This window comes from Triturus cristatus, chromosome 12 (genome assembly GCF_964204655.1).
Source record: "Triturus cristatus chromosome 12, aTriCri1.1, whole genome shotgun sequence".
Taxonomy (NCBI): domain Eukaryota; kingdom Metazoa; phylum Chordata; class Amphibia; order Caudata; family Salamandridae; genus Triturus; species Triturus cristatus.
The window spans coordinates 627939638-627955174 of NC_140595.1; the positions used below are offsets into that span (position 1 = coordinate 627939638).

The 15537-nt window shown below is 44.6% G+C and overlaps 1 protein-coding gene across 4 annotated transcripts in view; it reads right to left on the reverse strand.

Moving 5' to 3' along the window:
* Positions 1–2079: 2079 nt before the first annotated feature.
* ZFPM1 (zinc finger protein, FOG family member 1) overlaps positions 2080–15537 on the reverse strand; it is a 279431-nt gene continuing 265973 nt past the window's right edge. For all 4 annotated transcript variants that reach the window (XM_085639659.1, XM_085639658.1, XM_085639657.1 and 1 more), the window contains one exon: positions 2080–13422. In XM_085639659.1, coding sequence (XP_085495785.1) covers positions 10997–13422 — 2426 coding nt within the window. In that variant the 3' untranslated portion in view covers positions 2080–10996. The remainder of the gene's footprint in view (positions 13423–15537) is intronic.

The window sequence follows — 15537 nt, forward strand, 5'->3', positions numbered from 1 at the left end:
AGTTGTACCTCCAGTTTCAAACCTGAGATAGGAAACCAGTTGTGGAGTCTTACAAGGACCCTGGTGTTAGTCCCTCGGACATCAGTTTTGGTGGCATCTAGGGTGCAGCGGATGGTGGCGTTGGAGATAGTCTTTCCTTCCGCCATCAATTCATCTCCCCTTTGCCTGTACTCCTCAGGAAGATTCTTTAGAAGGTCCTGCATCATATCCTAATGCACTCAACGTATCAGAAGAGGAGGCCAACAAAGTTAACAATCCTGAAGTGGATTGCTACCTGCACTACATCTCCTGTGGTCAGGGCATTTGCACTTGTGTAGTGTAGACCACCAAAGGGGTCGGTGGCAGTTTTAAGCATATCTTTGAGAATATGGAGGAACTGCACTGAACTGAGTCTTAAGACCGGGTCTCTAGCAGGAAGCTGTCATCTTGCGGGACAATGTGCAAATCTACCTTCTGATATGTGGCTGCCCTGTGTATCACCTTGTGGTAGGCTGTAGTGTCATCTTGGGGGGATGACCTAGCTGGGTGCAGATCTGGGTCTGTATTGCCTGGAGGATAAACACTGTAGTTGTCCCAGGGGTTGTCAGTAGGCACTGGGTCGTACGGTGCATCATGGGGGTCGGCACGGTAAAGTGGGGTGCCTTCACTGTAAGATGAGTGGGGTGAACATTTTGCTGAATATGGAAGGGGAAGAGATATGTGGTGGTGGTGGTGGAGAGGGAGGAGGAGGTGGTGGTGGTGGTGGAAAACGGAGAGGGCTGGTGCCCCTGACCGTATGCCTTTTATGCTTAGGATGTGGAGTGGGGCTCTACTGTGAATTCCTCCTCAAAAGTGAGCTCCGGTCTGTTGAACCAGGGTACAAAGGCAGTGGTGGCCTAGGTTATTGCTTTCTAGGCACCGGAATGGACCCTGACCCCTCGTGTAATGCTCTGCCTCAACTCTGAACCACTGTGCTGGCCTCAACTGAGAAGCAGTGACAATAGTACTCATAGTTGGATTCTTCATTCGTGGGTGTGAGGCACCTGGGTCCTCGACTTCTTCCTCCTCAAACTTGGAGGAAAATTCCATCTCAGTGGTGGGAGATGATTGGATGACCTATGCTCCTGAAGAGCCAGCTTATTCCTCTGTCTCGATACTGTGTTTCCCGAAGATGTTGGTTTGTCGCCTGATTCCTGCCTCTGCATCCTCGGATATGCCGTCCTCTGCTCACATTGGAACCAAAGAGTATTCTTCAACCTGAAGGTGAGGCAGGATCGGCACAGGATGTCATCATTGGCGAGGGAGAGGCAGATATTGCAGACCGGGTGGTGGTCAGTGAACTGACATTTGGAGTGACATTAGGGACAGTGCTGGATGGGCATCCTTCCCATCACTGTGCATGCATTCTTGACAACAAAGTTCTTGAGGCAAGGGGCAGAATGTCCCAGGGAGGGCCTGATGCACGATTGTTGAGCGTTGAGAGGAGGCTGATGCCCACTGAACTTAATCTGGCAAATAAATCAAAGTTAAGCTCTACCACTAAGTAGAAGTCTTTCTGGAGCTACCAGAGTCACAATGACTGAATGGGGCCAAAGGAAAGCACAATAAGTCACCGAACATGGAGCCTTGTCCATACACGTCTAAAACCGATGGAGGGGAAAAAACTATCCAACATTGAGTTACTGCCCATGCACATTACCAGCTATGGAAAGTATACCTCATGACTCGAAAGACTTCTTCGAAGAAAAACAACTTGCAGCATCTGATCCCAAAAGTAGATGGCAGGAGTATCCAGAGCATGTGTATCTATGGCAACACATGCCATTGTACAGTATTCTGTATCCCCCCCATGAAATTCAATACTTTGCCTAACCTTACTTTGCCAGACAGGCGTAAGATGCATATATCTATGAATAAATATGTGGATATTGACAGTTCAATAGTAGTTTGGGTATCTGACAGTGCCATCACATCAGTCTCCTATAAAAGCATGAAATCCCTCGTTCAGGCATTTTAAAATCCTACAGGATGACACTTTTCAAATGATACTAACATTGTACAAAACACAACAAACAGAAACATGAGACGTGCAGGTTGTCTGTACACAAGAATTTATTTACAGTTTTTACACACGTGTTCCCAATATGGTATGTGTGTTATATTTTTCAGTGCTGTTCACAAGTTTATATATAATATGGGTCATTGGAACTCACATCTTCCAGTTTGCATCATTTCCTGTACATAAAAAAGTGATTGAGGACATGGGGGTGAGAAACAAAGCCTGAGTACACCCCCATTCTCTCATTTGAAAGGTCAACATAAAAAGCAGTCATGTATCTAAAGGACATCTCCATCGTTTGCCGAATAGCCACATCATAAAGGTTTATAAATGTTCATTCAAGAATTTGCAATCCATATTTGTCCATTTGCATTGTGTTTGCCTATTCAGCTAAACAGATTCATATGCCCGTTTCATCCAACCACACCTTGATCTATTCCACACAGCTCATCTATACAAAGCTCGCCTCCTAATTTTTAATTATATAAAAAAGGGAGAGATTCCCAACTTCAAATTGAAGTGCATTGAACAGAATTGATTTTGAAGAAAGGGTGAGTAAATGGAAATGTACTTTTCTTTAATACAATACTTGTAATTGTGGTTACTCTGTTTCAAAGTGCTTCCAAGTTTTGGGGGATACGGGAACTAGGATACAGAGGGATAGACATTTGACTAGGTTAATGAAATTTGCTAAAGTCATGACAGACAGCTGAAAACATGACTCCATCATTTTCAAAGTGATGGTTATTTTAACTACTCTCCAAATCTTCCATCAATGTATTTTTCCATTGTGTTAGGTTCCCCTACCTTTTGAAAAATGGTTGGAAAGATTAAATGCCCATTGAGGTTCAGGAAGTCATATTATATAATATACATAGATACATACATACAAAATGTGAAACAAATAGTGGTTCTTCTTCACAAAGTCCAAACTTACTGTAACTTCCCTAAAGAAAAAGATTCTTTTTTTTTTTTTTTAATAAAGGACTCTAAGAGCGCAAGCTCTGTGAAAGACCTGGGCCTGTGAGTCATTTTTACTATTTAGATGCAATTTTGCATAGTTTTGATAATAGGGTTAATCATAGCTCATTCCATGCCCAGTTTCATTAGGCCTACGCTGATCGTGGGGCTCTCTGTTGCAAGTAAATTCATTTGAGCAGTATTTCTTACAGGTACACTTAAATTGGAGGTGTGCCTCATGCACTGCGCTAGCAACGCTCACTGTGTGACTTACAGAAACTGGACAGGCCCAAGAAAAGATGGACAGTATCGTTTATACTTGCGGACTGATAAAGAAAGTGTGAATATCGCAATGAGAAACACTGCAAATGTCTTAACTTGCAAGCGGACAGCCTCCCTCGTGAGAATCATGGGTTTTACTATGGTACACAAAAATTACAAAGGATACACGAAAAAAGAAATAAAACTTTGTTCACCACTGGAGATGACCACTGTTAGGTCAACTTGGCTGAAACGTGTTTTCAGAGTATGTTACTATGTTGCTAACCACTACTGTCAGCTTGATCACTCCACAGGCACTGATATATAAATGACCATTACTTCGATGACATCACATTGCTAATGCTTTTACCTCATCCTCCTACACTTGCTTTTTTAGTACTGAATGTAATTGCAATGAGGTAGCGTTGTAAAATGCACTGGGGTAAAGATAGGAGGTTTGGTAACAGGGACACGCTGAAGATTACTGAGCAAATGGAGATGAAGGAAAAGCGAGGATACTTTTTTTTGACTATGTTAATTTCGCTAATGTAATAAAGTGGGCAAAGTATTTTTTTTTTTTTATAAATAATGGTGACATTTTTGGCTGGAAACGATCAAATCAAACCCTACTTCAAGATGTATTTTTCATTTTACCCTACTTCAAAATGTTGTGTTTTTCATTTTTGTATAGAACCAACCACCATTTGACTGGCATTTTAGCACATTTTTTAACCTGTGTATTATAAGCAGAGCTGAGAAGGCCATTGATTGCACTAATGAATCCTCCGATGAAAAAAAGGTTTTATGGCTAAATTGTACTGGCAGCTGCCATTTTATTAGGGGGGCAAGGAGTATAGAGCTTCACCTCCCACCAATAGCTGAGAAAAGTACACAAACTTCCTGATATACAAAGTTATGTATATGCCATTATTAGTAATGGGGGTTCCTGGTAACCTTCAGTATTGAGTACTGGTGAAAGAAGGCATTAAAGCAGAGGTGTGTACCACACAGAGCCCCTCAACCAAATTAATCTAAAGGATGCACATATGGTGGTCATCTCACTCCATAAACTTAGCCACTGTGTTTACATCCCTGGGGTTTTGCATCACAACCTAATGCATATCCGGTATTGTCTTGGTTTGCAATTATGGAAATCATTAGGGTAGGACACCCAACAGCAACCCTTGATGCACAGAGCAGCAAAGTGCACATTAGAATTAAAAAGCATCAAATAGCAGTAAACTGTCAAAATTCCACCTAGGACTACAATTTTAAATTTAGGAGTTAAAAAGTCAAGCGGGTACCACATCTCACCTTCCGCTGGCACGCCCCAGCAACACTTCTGCTAAGCAATGGAGAAATGGCTCGCGTCCACAGTGGTGAACCGGTTCAATGTATGATAAGAACCTAGGACACATACAGGATGCAAATGACAACTGAATGGCCTCTTAGTTCACTGACGGCATGCTTCTAAGCTCATGTTTAAAAACTATCACTTTTAATAAATGCCTCTCAACGCAGTGAAATAATCTGAAGTACTAATGTGAAACACTTATGTGGGTTAATGAAATATATATATATATATATATATATATATATATATATTCCAAATGAAGAGCATCCATAATTGGAGACCCACACTCATCGTGTCAACTGTGCCCACGAGTTTGTTTGCGGCGCTGCCTGACGAAATAAAGTATTGAAGACACGATGAGTGTGGGTCTCCAATTATGGATGCTCTTCATTTGGAATATTAGCGGCCCATCCAGGTCGCGGAGAACCCCCCCCGCTGACGTGCGGGTCCGGCGATGTTACTACAAACACCGCGGATGGAACAACGTGTGCATTTTCGTCAGTGAAAAAACAGTGCGGTGGCAAGTCTTGTGTCACACAGCAACCCAATGTGGATTTTAAAACCTCAGGAGAAATTGGCAGCGGCACTGGTGTATGGACATTTACATCCCGAAACTACTAGTACCACAAAGCAAAGCACTGACACGCCCGGGAGGCGGGGCTTGTGAGCAATCAAAAGTCACCGGTGTGCTGCCTTCCCATTTCGCCATCCCTGTGAACAAGGGCCGAAGATAGCCAGAAACATGTAGGGGAATCTATGGCAGAAGCTGAATGAACTGTGCCCACGAGTTTGTTTGCGGCGCTGCCTGACGAAATAAAGTATTGAAGACACGATGAGTGTGGGTCTCCAATTATGGATGCTCTTCATTTGGAATATTAGCGGCCCATCCAGGTCGCGGAGAACCCCCCCGCTGACGTGCGGGTCCGGCGATGTTACTACAAACACCGCGGATGGAACAACGTGTGCATTTTCGTCAGTGAAAAAACAGTGCGGTGGCAAGTCTTGTGTCACACAGCAACCCAATGTGGATTTTAAAACCTCAGGAGAAATTGGCAGCGGCACTGGTGTATGGACATTTACATCCCGAAACTACTAGTACCACAAAGCAAAGCACTGACACGCCCGGGAGGCGGGGCTTGTGAGCAATCAAAAGTCACCGGTGTGCTGCCTTCCCATTTCGCCATCCCTGTGAACAAGGGCCGAAGATAGCCAGAAACATGTAGGGGAATCTATGGCAGAAGCTGAATGAACTGTGCCCACGAGTTTGTTTGCGGCGCTGCCTGACGAAATAAAGTATTGAAGACACGATGAGTGTGGGTCTCCAATTATGGATGCTCTTCATTTGGAATATTAGCGGCCCATCCAGGTCGCGGAGAACCCCCCACGCTGACGTGCGGGTCCGGCGATGTTACTACAAACACCGCGGATGGAACAACGTGTGCATTTTCGTCAGTGAAAAAACAGTGCGGTGGCAAGTCTTGTGTCACACAGCAACCCAATGTGGATTTTAAAACCTCAGGAGAAATTGGCAGCGGCACTGGTGTATGGACATTTACATCCCGAAACTACTAGTACCACAAAGCAAAGCACTGACACGCCCGGGAGGCGGGGCTTGTGAGCAATCAAAAGTCACCGGTGTGCTGCCTTCCCATTTCGCCATCCCTGTGAACAAGGGCCGAAGATAGCCAGAAACATGTAGGGGAATCTATGGCAGAAGCTGAATGAACTGTGCCCACGAGTTTGTTTGCGGCGCTGCCTGACGAAATAAAGTATTGAAGACACGATGAGTGTGGGTCTCCAATTATGGATGCTCTTCATTTGGAATATTAGCGGCCCATCCAGGTCGCGGAGAACCCCCCCCGCTGACGTGCGGGTCCGGCGATGTTACTACAAACACCGCGGATGGAACAACGTGTGCATTTTCGTCAGTGAAAAAACAGTGCGGTGGCAAGTCTTGTGTCACACAGCAACCCAATGTGGATTTTAAAACCTCAGGAGAAATTGGCAGCGGCACTGGTGTATGGACATTTACATCCCGAAACTACTAGTACCACAAAGCAAAGCACTGACACGCCCGGGAGGCGGGGCTTGTGAGCAATCAAAAGTCACCGGTGTGCTGCCTTCCCATTTCGCCATCCCTGTGAACAAGGGCCGAAGATAGCCAGAAACATGTAGGGGAATCTATGGCAGAAGCTGAATGAACTGTGCCCACGAGTTTGTTTGCGGCGCTGCCTGACGAAATAAAGTATTGAAGACACGATGAGTGTGGGTCTCCAATTATGGATGCTCTTCATTTGGAATATATATATATATATATATATAATTCTGAAGAGGTTTTAGGATATTTCAATATGATGTTTGTTGCACGATTTACAACGCATATGTTCATGGCTCGGCTCGTGCATGGCCCTTGGAGTCGAGTCAACACCAGCCGTGGTTTTGCGCCAGCAGTTTAAGTTCGTGTTCACTGCTTTTCAATCATGTTGAGATCAACTCAGTGTTGAAAAATTTGGGGAAGTGCTTTACGTTGATTTGTAATAATGCTTAAATGGATAAACTACAGAAGACTATGCACTAATATATGTTGCCACTAGGTGGCAGAAGAGGCAAATATGTAGGTGCAGACGAGTTGGAACTCTCGTATGTGTGAAGACACGTTGCAGTAGCCCATTGGGAAGATAAAGAGGATAGCACGACTAAACAGAATATTAATATTGATTCTTTTGTGCCACAAGTATTAATTAATTATTTTTTCAAACCAGAAGGGACCAATGGATTGAACGATAAAGTGCTACGTATTTTGGGGATGGGGCCTTGGATAACCTTTTAAATTTAAATGCAAAAATTGAAAGATTCTGCTGAAGCGTGCAACCACCATGGGCAGGCTGGTGTTGTTCAAAAGCCGAAAGGGACAGGTAATAGCCAATCACATGTAAGAGGCAGCTACCTACCCCTTCCCAGTCCCGACTCCCACCCATGGTCTACAGCCTTTAGTGGAATCTCCCTACAAGTTCCAGGTCACAGGGGCAGCTTTGCCGAGATCCCTGCTAAGTCTAAAAACAAGACCTCATCTTTCTCTATGCTGCGTCCAACAACGAGGCCTGGAGAAAAGTTAACCTACGTCACCACTATGCACTTCCAACAGCAAAAGCAAAACACCCCAAAATCCTGGTAGCCCAACTCTGACATGAGACAACTGAGCTGCTTGGCAAGATGGGGGGTGGGGGTGTCAGCATGGACCATTTTAATTTTCAGCTGGTAACTGTTGGGCAGATGAGGCGGCCATTTTTAGTTATTACTTCCAGTCCCTTTTCTAAACAAAAAAAAAAACCGCCCAAAAGCGCTTTAATTATAAAATAATTATGAAGTTCCATAGACGTTTAAGGTGAGGGCTTGCTGTGGGACAATGTACAAGTCATGATTTGCCCATGGCCAAAATAAAGTCTCCTGTCTGTCATGTTTTTCAAAGCGGGTGATTCAGAACAGAAGAGTGAAGCGGGGGACTAGTTTATCCCACCTGTTCATATTTTTTCTTAGTAAGTGCTCTTTACAGCCTGGACTAACCACGTTCAGAAACCTAGCTCCTAAAACAGGCTTTGTGGTGGGCAGTGCTAAAATTTGTTCCCCACAAGAAACAAAGGCACTTGGACGTTACACAAGATGGCCGACGTTCCTACCCTATATGTAGAAACATACATCCACTATAAACAACTAACAGAATAGCCGCCTGCTTTAATATGTGTACTGGTCGGGAGAAATAATACGGCTTGAGAAAGGACTGGCGCACAGGAGCAATTCTATTTACATCCTGAAAACTGCTTTGCAACGTCAACTTTTATTGATGCTTAGGCACCTAATAATATGAGTTGCAACGTTTGCGCAAAATCTTTAATAAATCCTGGCCTTCTTCCTGTAGCCGTGCATAGCCAAATGTCTGAAACCAATTTGCCTCCTCGAGATTCAGCAGTCACCATTTGATAAAGGTTCAACTAAAATGCATTCCTGATGGCACCACCAAGGCATACAGAGAGGCTATTCTAGAGACCTTAACAGCAGAGGCAGTGTAATCTACAAGGTAATGGGAAGATTTCTGACAGAGGATTGCGTGACTGTGTGGCTAGTCAGTGATGGTCAGACTTGACCACATGCCAGCCAGAACCTGGCATAAGGTAGATTGCTACTCGGTAGGTAAACCCCTCCCTAATTCTGTGCAGCACAGTCTACCCCTCGTCCACAGGTCTACACAGGAATAAACACACAAAATCAAAATAAGTTGTAAAGTTGGTGAACTTTTTCTTTCCAACAGTTTCCCTTTAGTATAATAGTACCAAATTCTGGACCCAACCACTAGATGGCAGAATAATGCACAGCATGTGAATCCAGAAAAGGATTCAGGCTGCGAAAAGAATAGTTATGTGGCACAAGTTGACCTATAACAACGGCCAATAGCATCGAATCAAAATGGCCGGCAAACATTTTCACAGAGGTGAGACGCTATTGCAAGAGGCTCCTAATTGTTATCCAACTAAATGCATCAGTGATTGGATCTTAGATGACGGCATTAAGATCAGACGGAATTGAGGTTCAAATGAAATACCTGTAGGATCAGGTACCCAATGTAACGCCTGCCAAATGACACCTATTGGGACTAACTTCATAATCTGAGAAAGTAGTCACGGATTGTGAACTCTCGTTTTAAAGCCAGGTAATCACACGTATGACCGATGCAAAAGTCTGAGCACAGATACGCAACAGAGAAAGCATGCCTGGTTGCATCAGAAGGCACGTGGGTCCCTCCACCCATCCCCGGACTCTTCCAACATCAAGCAAAGATGATACACTCTTTGCCAAAGGAATGTAAACATAACTGTTCAGTTTATGTAAAACTTAATACTACTGAACAGCATGCTTCAAAATGCTTTCTTGGCGGAGCAAGGTTAAAATAAGTGCCCAGGATCACAGAGTTTAGACACATGGGAAAGCTGGAACAGAACTGTGGGGGCATATTATCAAGAAACGGCGATAAAATTATCGCTGCTTTAGCGGCAGAAAACTGCCGCTAAAGCGGCGATAAAGGGCTTGATAATATGCCCTTGAGAATTCCCATAGAAGCCCATGTTCTGGTGTCAACATGGGCTTCTATTGAAATTCTCTGCGGCATATTATCAAGCCGATTATCGCCGCTTTAGCTGCAGTTTTCTGCCACTAAAGCGGCGATACTTTTAACGCCGTGCTTGATAATATGCCCCGTGGTTTCTTGCAACATAATGGCTAGACCACATCTCTCAGTGCTCAGTAGCTACCTGGCAGTGTGCCCTGGAAAAGCAAGCTGAAAGAATACCAGGTGTGTCCTGCTCTACTCTGGCCATGGCCTGCTGTTGGCGATGAATAGTGTCATTGAAACTGATCCGCACTGTGGCTATTGCAAGTGCTGAGAGATACTACCGTAGAGTTCAAGCATAGATCAACGTCTGCCATGGCTCGCTGGCACAGTTTCTAGGGCGAACCAGTTACTACTATCCCTGCAGTAAAAAAGCACTCGCCTGCGGTATGGCCACAATTTGAGATATTTCAGCACTCTCTCAGCATCTCCCTTTCTCCTTTGCACCCTCCTCCTCATCTTAAACTTTTCAAAGAGCTACCATCAGAGGTGTTTCACCCCCATAGTAATGCCTGGTGTGAAGCCAGTAGGGTAATGCAGCCTACACCTTTAGCAGACTGCACTGCATCCTGAAATAAAGGAATCATTGAACTGACGGTGAACGAAAATACCCAGCCGTGACACGAAGCAGGCAGACACGCATTGTGTCATCCCGTATCATGCATTTCCATCATAGAAGGCCCCCCAAAAAAACTCACAATCCATCAGTTCCATTCCAACTCTCTTAGGTGGGAGATCTTTCTTGGACATAAATATTAACATGAGAACCCTTCACTTGCTTTTTTGTTTTTATAAATATAGATTAAAAATAATTTATTAAACAACAGTGTTTCCCCATCCTTCGCCAACGCTGGCCTTTCTACACCAAAGTGTGTCCGTAACATGCCGCGTTGACGTGTGACCTTTTTGTGCTTAGTTTTAGGGATTCTGCTATTCATTCTTGCCCTGTTTGCGACATCAAGTGCATATTCGACATGCCTCAAACTTCAGAGTGTCTTTTCAGGTAATTATTTTTTTTCACAAATTCGCATATTCAGTCTGTCTAGAGTGCTGCCACCTGGTCCGGTTGCATATAGACCCTTTGGGGAAAAGTCAACATTGCAACTTATGTGCTTATTCTGTACGAGGGTACTGGGTCCTGAGAATGGCCAATGCAGCACCCGCGCAGTCCTTCACACGAAGAATACCTCTCACTGTAGTGTAGGCTGGCAAAAAGGTCCAGTCACTTGACATGTTCGGCAGCATGGGAAGAGCAGTAGTACTTCTTGTGGGCTATAAAAGTGGACAAGCTGCTGAACCGGATGTTGCACAGGCGGCAGTACCTATGATTGCCATTGGGCAGAGGGGTCAGCAGGCCCTTAGGAGTCTGTACAGATTTGTCCGTGTGCATGGGTAGGGCGGGAGCTTCCGCCACTGAGTTGTTCAAAGGAAGGGTAGGAGAAGCAGGAAGAAGAGGTCTAGGGCTGCTGTTCTGTAGAGGGCTTCCTGCGGATGACGACACTGGGGCGATCTCCTTGCCATTTGGCATGTCGCCTCTGGAGAGTGAACCAAGCTGCTGGGGGGAGGTGGCTGCTCTTCCAGCAGGGCCCGGTGGGCTGCTGACCTGTGTTCTGGTGGCAATCATCTCATCCATGAAATTGACCTGTATAGAATGCCCCGGTGCTGGCTTGGCAATTAGCAACCCATGTATGTGCTTAAAATGCTCAATCAGATCTCCCCTGATGGCGGTGTTGAGTGGGCAGAAGGGACAAATTGCTGCCTGGACAGAGGCTGGGTTTGGAACAACTTTAGCTGAGCCCCCATAGCGTGGGACAGAGTCCATGTCGGCAACACATGCATAAGCTGCTGTCAGGCTGAGGGATTTAGCAGAAACAGCCACTGCACTTGGACTGTGAGATGACTGCCTTTCCACCTTGACTTTCCTCATATCTTCTCCTCGAACATCCATGTTCTCTGTTGCACTGACCATGCCAGACTTACTCACACCAACCTGCCTAGGGCCTTGAATTTTTGGCAACTGCTGTAGAATTGCAGTTGCTGGGCAATAATATTTCTTGTGCTCCAAATAGCTCTCCAAGCTACTGTAGCTGATGCGGCAAGCCGTGCATGCATGGTAGTCTGTCAGAGGCACCACTGGTGTGGTAGGTATTACTTCAGATTGAAGGCGGGGCTTCTTGCTGAGGTCAATTGGACCATCTGCATCTGGACTGGAGCTCGGAGACGGGATGGCAGCAGATTTAGTCACTGTGATCAAACCAGGAATTCCAGGGAGAGCATCAGAACGCGAGACGCCCACTGGAGAGTCTATGGTGCCAGAAACAGCCATGTTAGCCACCTGGGCCAGAGTAGACTGTGTAGGAGACACCTCTGACAACTGAAGAACAGGAAGTGGGACAGGATTAGTGGCAGCATGAATTTCATACAACTTTCTCCGTTTTCTTGTTCGCACTACTTGTGGAATAAATGGTGTTCGTCCTCCGCTAGTCCTTCGAGAGGGTGGATCATGGCGTGAAGCACAATAGTAGCGCTTATGCACCATGTAGGTTTCATGCCGGCTGAAGCGGATGTTGCAAGCTTCACATACTGTCCTTGTGGGGTCTTCTTCCTGGTCATCCACTGAGCTGTTGGGGCTCTGGCTGTCATCGCTCATCCTGCTGGTGCAGTCTCCTTCAGAAGAGGTGTCCTTTGCTAGGACATCCTCAGATTTGACCACTGAAACTTTATTTTCTACTGCTGGAGCACTGGCCTCAACCTTGACATCCACTGGTGTGCTAGAGTCCACAGGAGCCACAACAGTAGTGGTTTGAGAGATCCTGAGAGGTGCAGGCGTAGTAGTGATCTTTGCTGTAGTGGCTTTCAGTTTACGAACGCTGGGTGGGCTGTCATCAGGCAGATGTCGGCCAGAGCAGTAAAGGCGTTTGTGCACATAGTAGTTATTAATATTGTTAAAGGTGATTTCACATTCGAAACAGGTTGCCCCTTTCTGAATTGGTGCCCCAGCATACAAAGCCGGCACCCCACCGTGGCCCTGTTTGAGACGGCTGTGCACCAACTCAGACATCTTAGCCAGGATTTCTGAGGCCTGGGGAACAACTGTAGCTTCATGTCCGAACACATACTGGGGCATGAACACCGTTCCACCGGCAGGTAATACGCTCATCTCGTTTTGGACTGGGGTAGGGACGGGGCTAGATCCAGGCTTTGGACTCACTACTTCTGTCTTGACCTTGACCATGGCCATCTCCCGACTTGGATGGGATGGGTCCTGGGAGGAAGGGTTGACATCCATCCTGGAGGCGTCTTGCACCAACTGAGCACACGTGGAATCAGTCTCCCCACAGTGATTCTGATCTGGCTCTTCCTTGATTCTTACTTGCAGAACAGTCTCATTAATGGATGAGCAGGGGGTGTCAGCGGGTGTCTCTGCTTCCCCATTTGCCATGTGATCTTGCTGTCGTATCTTGAAGGCTAGATCTGAGCCGGCGGGGGACACCGCTGGTGTTGGGATTCTGCCAGGGCTTTGATGTGTGCTTGGCAGGGCACATTGCTGCATGTGAGCTAGTGCGTGCTGCTGGAGGCTGGCAAGTCCATCGGCAACAAATCCACACAAGGTGCACTTGATCGTTGAGGAATTCATTGCAGTCAAACCTATAGGTACAATAAAAACACTGTTAATATTATTTCCCCAAATTACACAAGTATCTTTATAGCATATTCAGATTGAAACATTCACAGCCCTAGTCTGATATTTTTTGATCCAAATTATTACAGTATCAGTGTAGCTTTGAGTTATAGGGAACTTGACAGCCACCGGATTTGTCCCTCGCTCAGAACACAAGACCGTGCCCAACCAGGCTTAATTACCTTTGCGTTTACCTACAGATGCCAAATGGGGAAAGATGCTGCTATCTGGATAAACATGGGAGCCATACACTTACCACTCTTCTGGTAAACCCTATTATATGCAGTGAGCTTCACTGTAAACCTTTCATAGTAAGGAAAAGGATTGGAGGCATGGAAGTTTATCAACAGCTTCTGTAGGGTGCATCAAAGGATTCCCACTGCATGATAATCCATGAGGAACTTCCTTCATAATTATTTTGCCTAGTTCACGAACATTCTGGAGGAATGATAATTCTAATTTTTCCATAAATCAAGTGTATAAAAATCCAATTTGCCGTGGAGTTCCCGATGGTTTATACACTCCCTTGATTTGGATATTTAGCTTTCTCCCAAAGTTTTCCCAATATACGATAAACTCACTTTTTCCAAAAGCAATCAGAAAAATAATAATTGTTAATTTTCCAATATCATTTCTAATGAGGGATAATTTCGGGCCATATGTATCAAGCCTCATCCCGTTTGCAAAAGGGCAGATTCTCAGAATTGGCCCGTTTGCGAATTGGAAAAAGCCTTTTGGGATGTATCATCCCAAAAGGCCATCACAAAATAGAGAATTGCAAAATTTGCGATTCTCTATTTTGCAAATGCAATTAAGGAATTGCAAACTGAGATTCCTTAAATGCAATTCTGGAAGCACCAATTTGCTATTTGGCCTTAAGGAATTGCAAATTACCACCAACTTCAAGTTGGTGGTAATTTGCGATTTTCTTTAAAAATGCACTTTTTTTTTTAAGTGCCATATGTCAAACATACATGCCCTTAGGGCATGTATGTGCGCAAAATGTGCACACATGCATATTTCAGGGGTGCAACAGGGTGTCCTTTTGGCACCCTTGAAATTGCATTCTCAATTTGCGATTCCCTAATTGGTAATCGAAAATTGAGAATGTCTTCCCATGGGCCTCCTAGCCCATAAGAATGCATGGGAAGGTATTCCTTAATTGCGAATCTCAATTTGCAATTCGCAAATAAGGAATATGTAGGATTCGCAACATTTTTAGCAAATCCTACACACATTGCATTTTGAGATTCTCTAATTGCAATTCGCTAAAAATCGCAATTTGAGAATCGCAAAACTCTTTTTTGATACATATGGCCCTTCATTTGTTTCAAAGTATTAACAGTACATTATAATTTAGCCTACCCCTCCCCACCAAATATTTGTGGAAATCTGTAATCTCTATACTCCTAAACACATCCTTATTAATTTTTCCCAAAGCCATGCACAAAACTGTAATCTCACCTTTTTTCGAAATTCCCAGGGTTTAATAATTATTTCTTATCTCAAATAGGGCCCAATTTATCCCACAAGACTTCCAGGGTAGTATTCAATATTAATCCAAAACATTTCCAGGTCATCATACCATCACCTAATAACACTTAGAGGCTATGATAATCTTGATTTCACCAAAAATATTCCCAGAATAAAATAAATGGATTCCAAGGCATTCACGAAGCCTCAAAACCTCACCCTAAACTAAATATTACCAGGGAATGACAAACGCATTGTATCACGGAACATTCTCAAAGGATGTTTATATTTCTCAATCACAAGAAATCACAATCTCGATCTAATTAGCCTTAAGAATATTAAAATCAGATTCTAGACCTCCCTATGCATGTTCTGTTGCCAAATTCTTGGGAAGGATGTGGACTATAAGGAGCCATGTTTTGCTAGCCCAGATGTAAAGTTAACAGCATATGTCTCTACGTGCTGCACGCAAGGGAGCGACTAATACAATTCAATTATAACCCTGCTGCTGATTTAACTTTGATCTTTATCTTTTACACAATGGGTTTAAAATGAGATTACGGTCGATGACCGGGCTTTGCGAACCATGACAGTCTTTGGCTTATGGG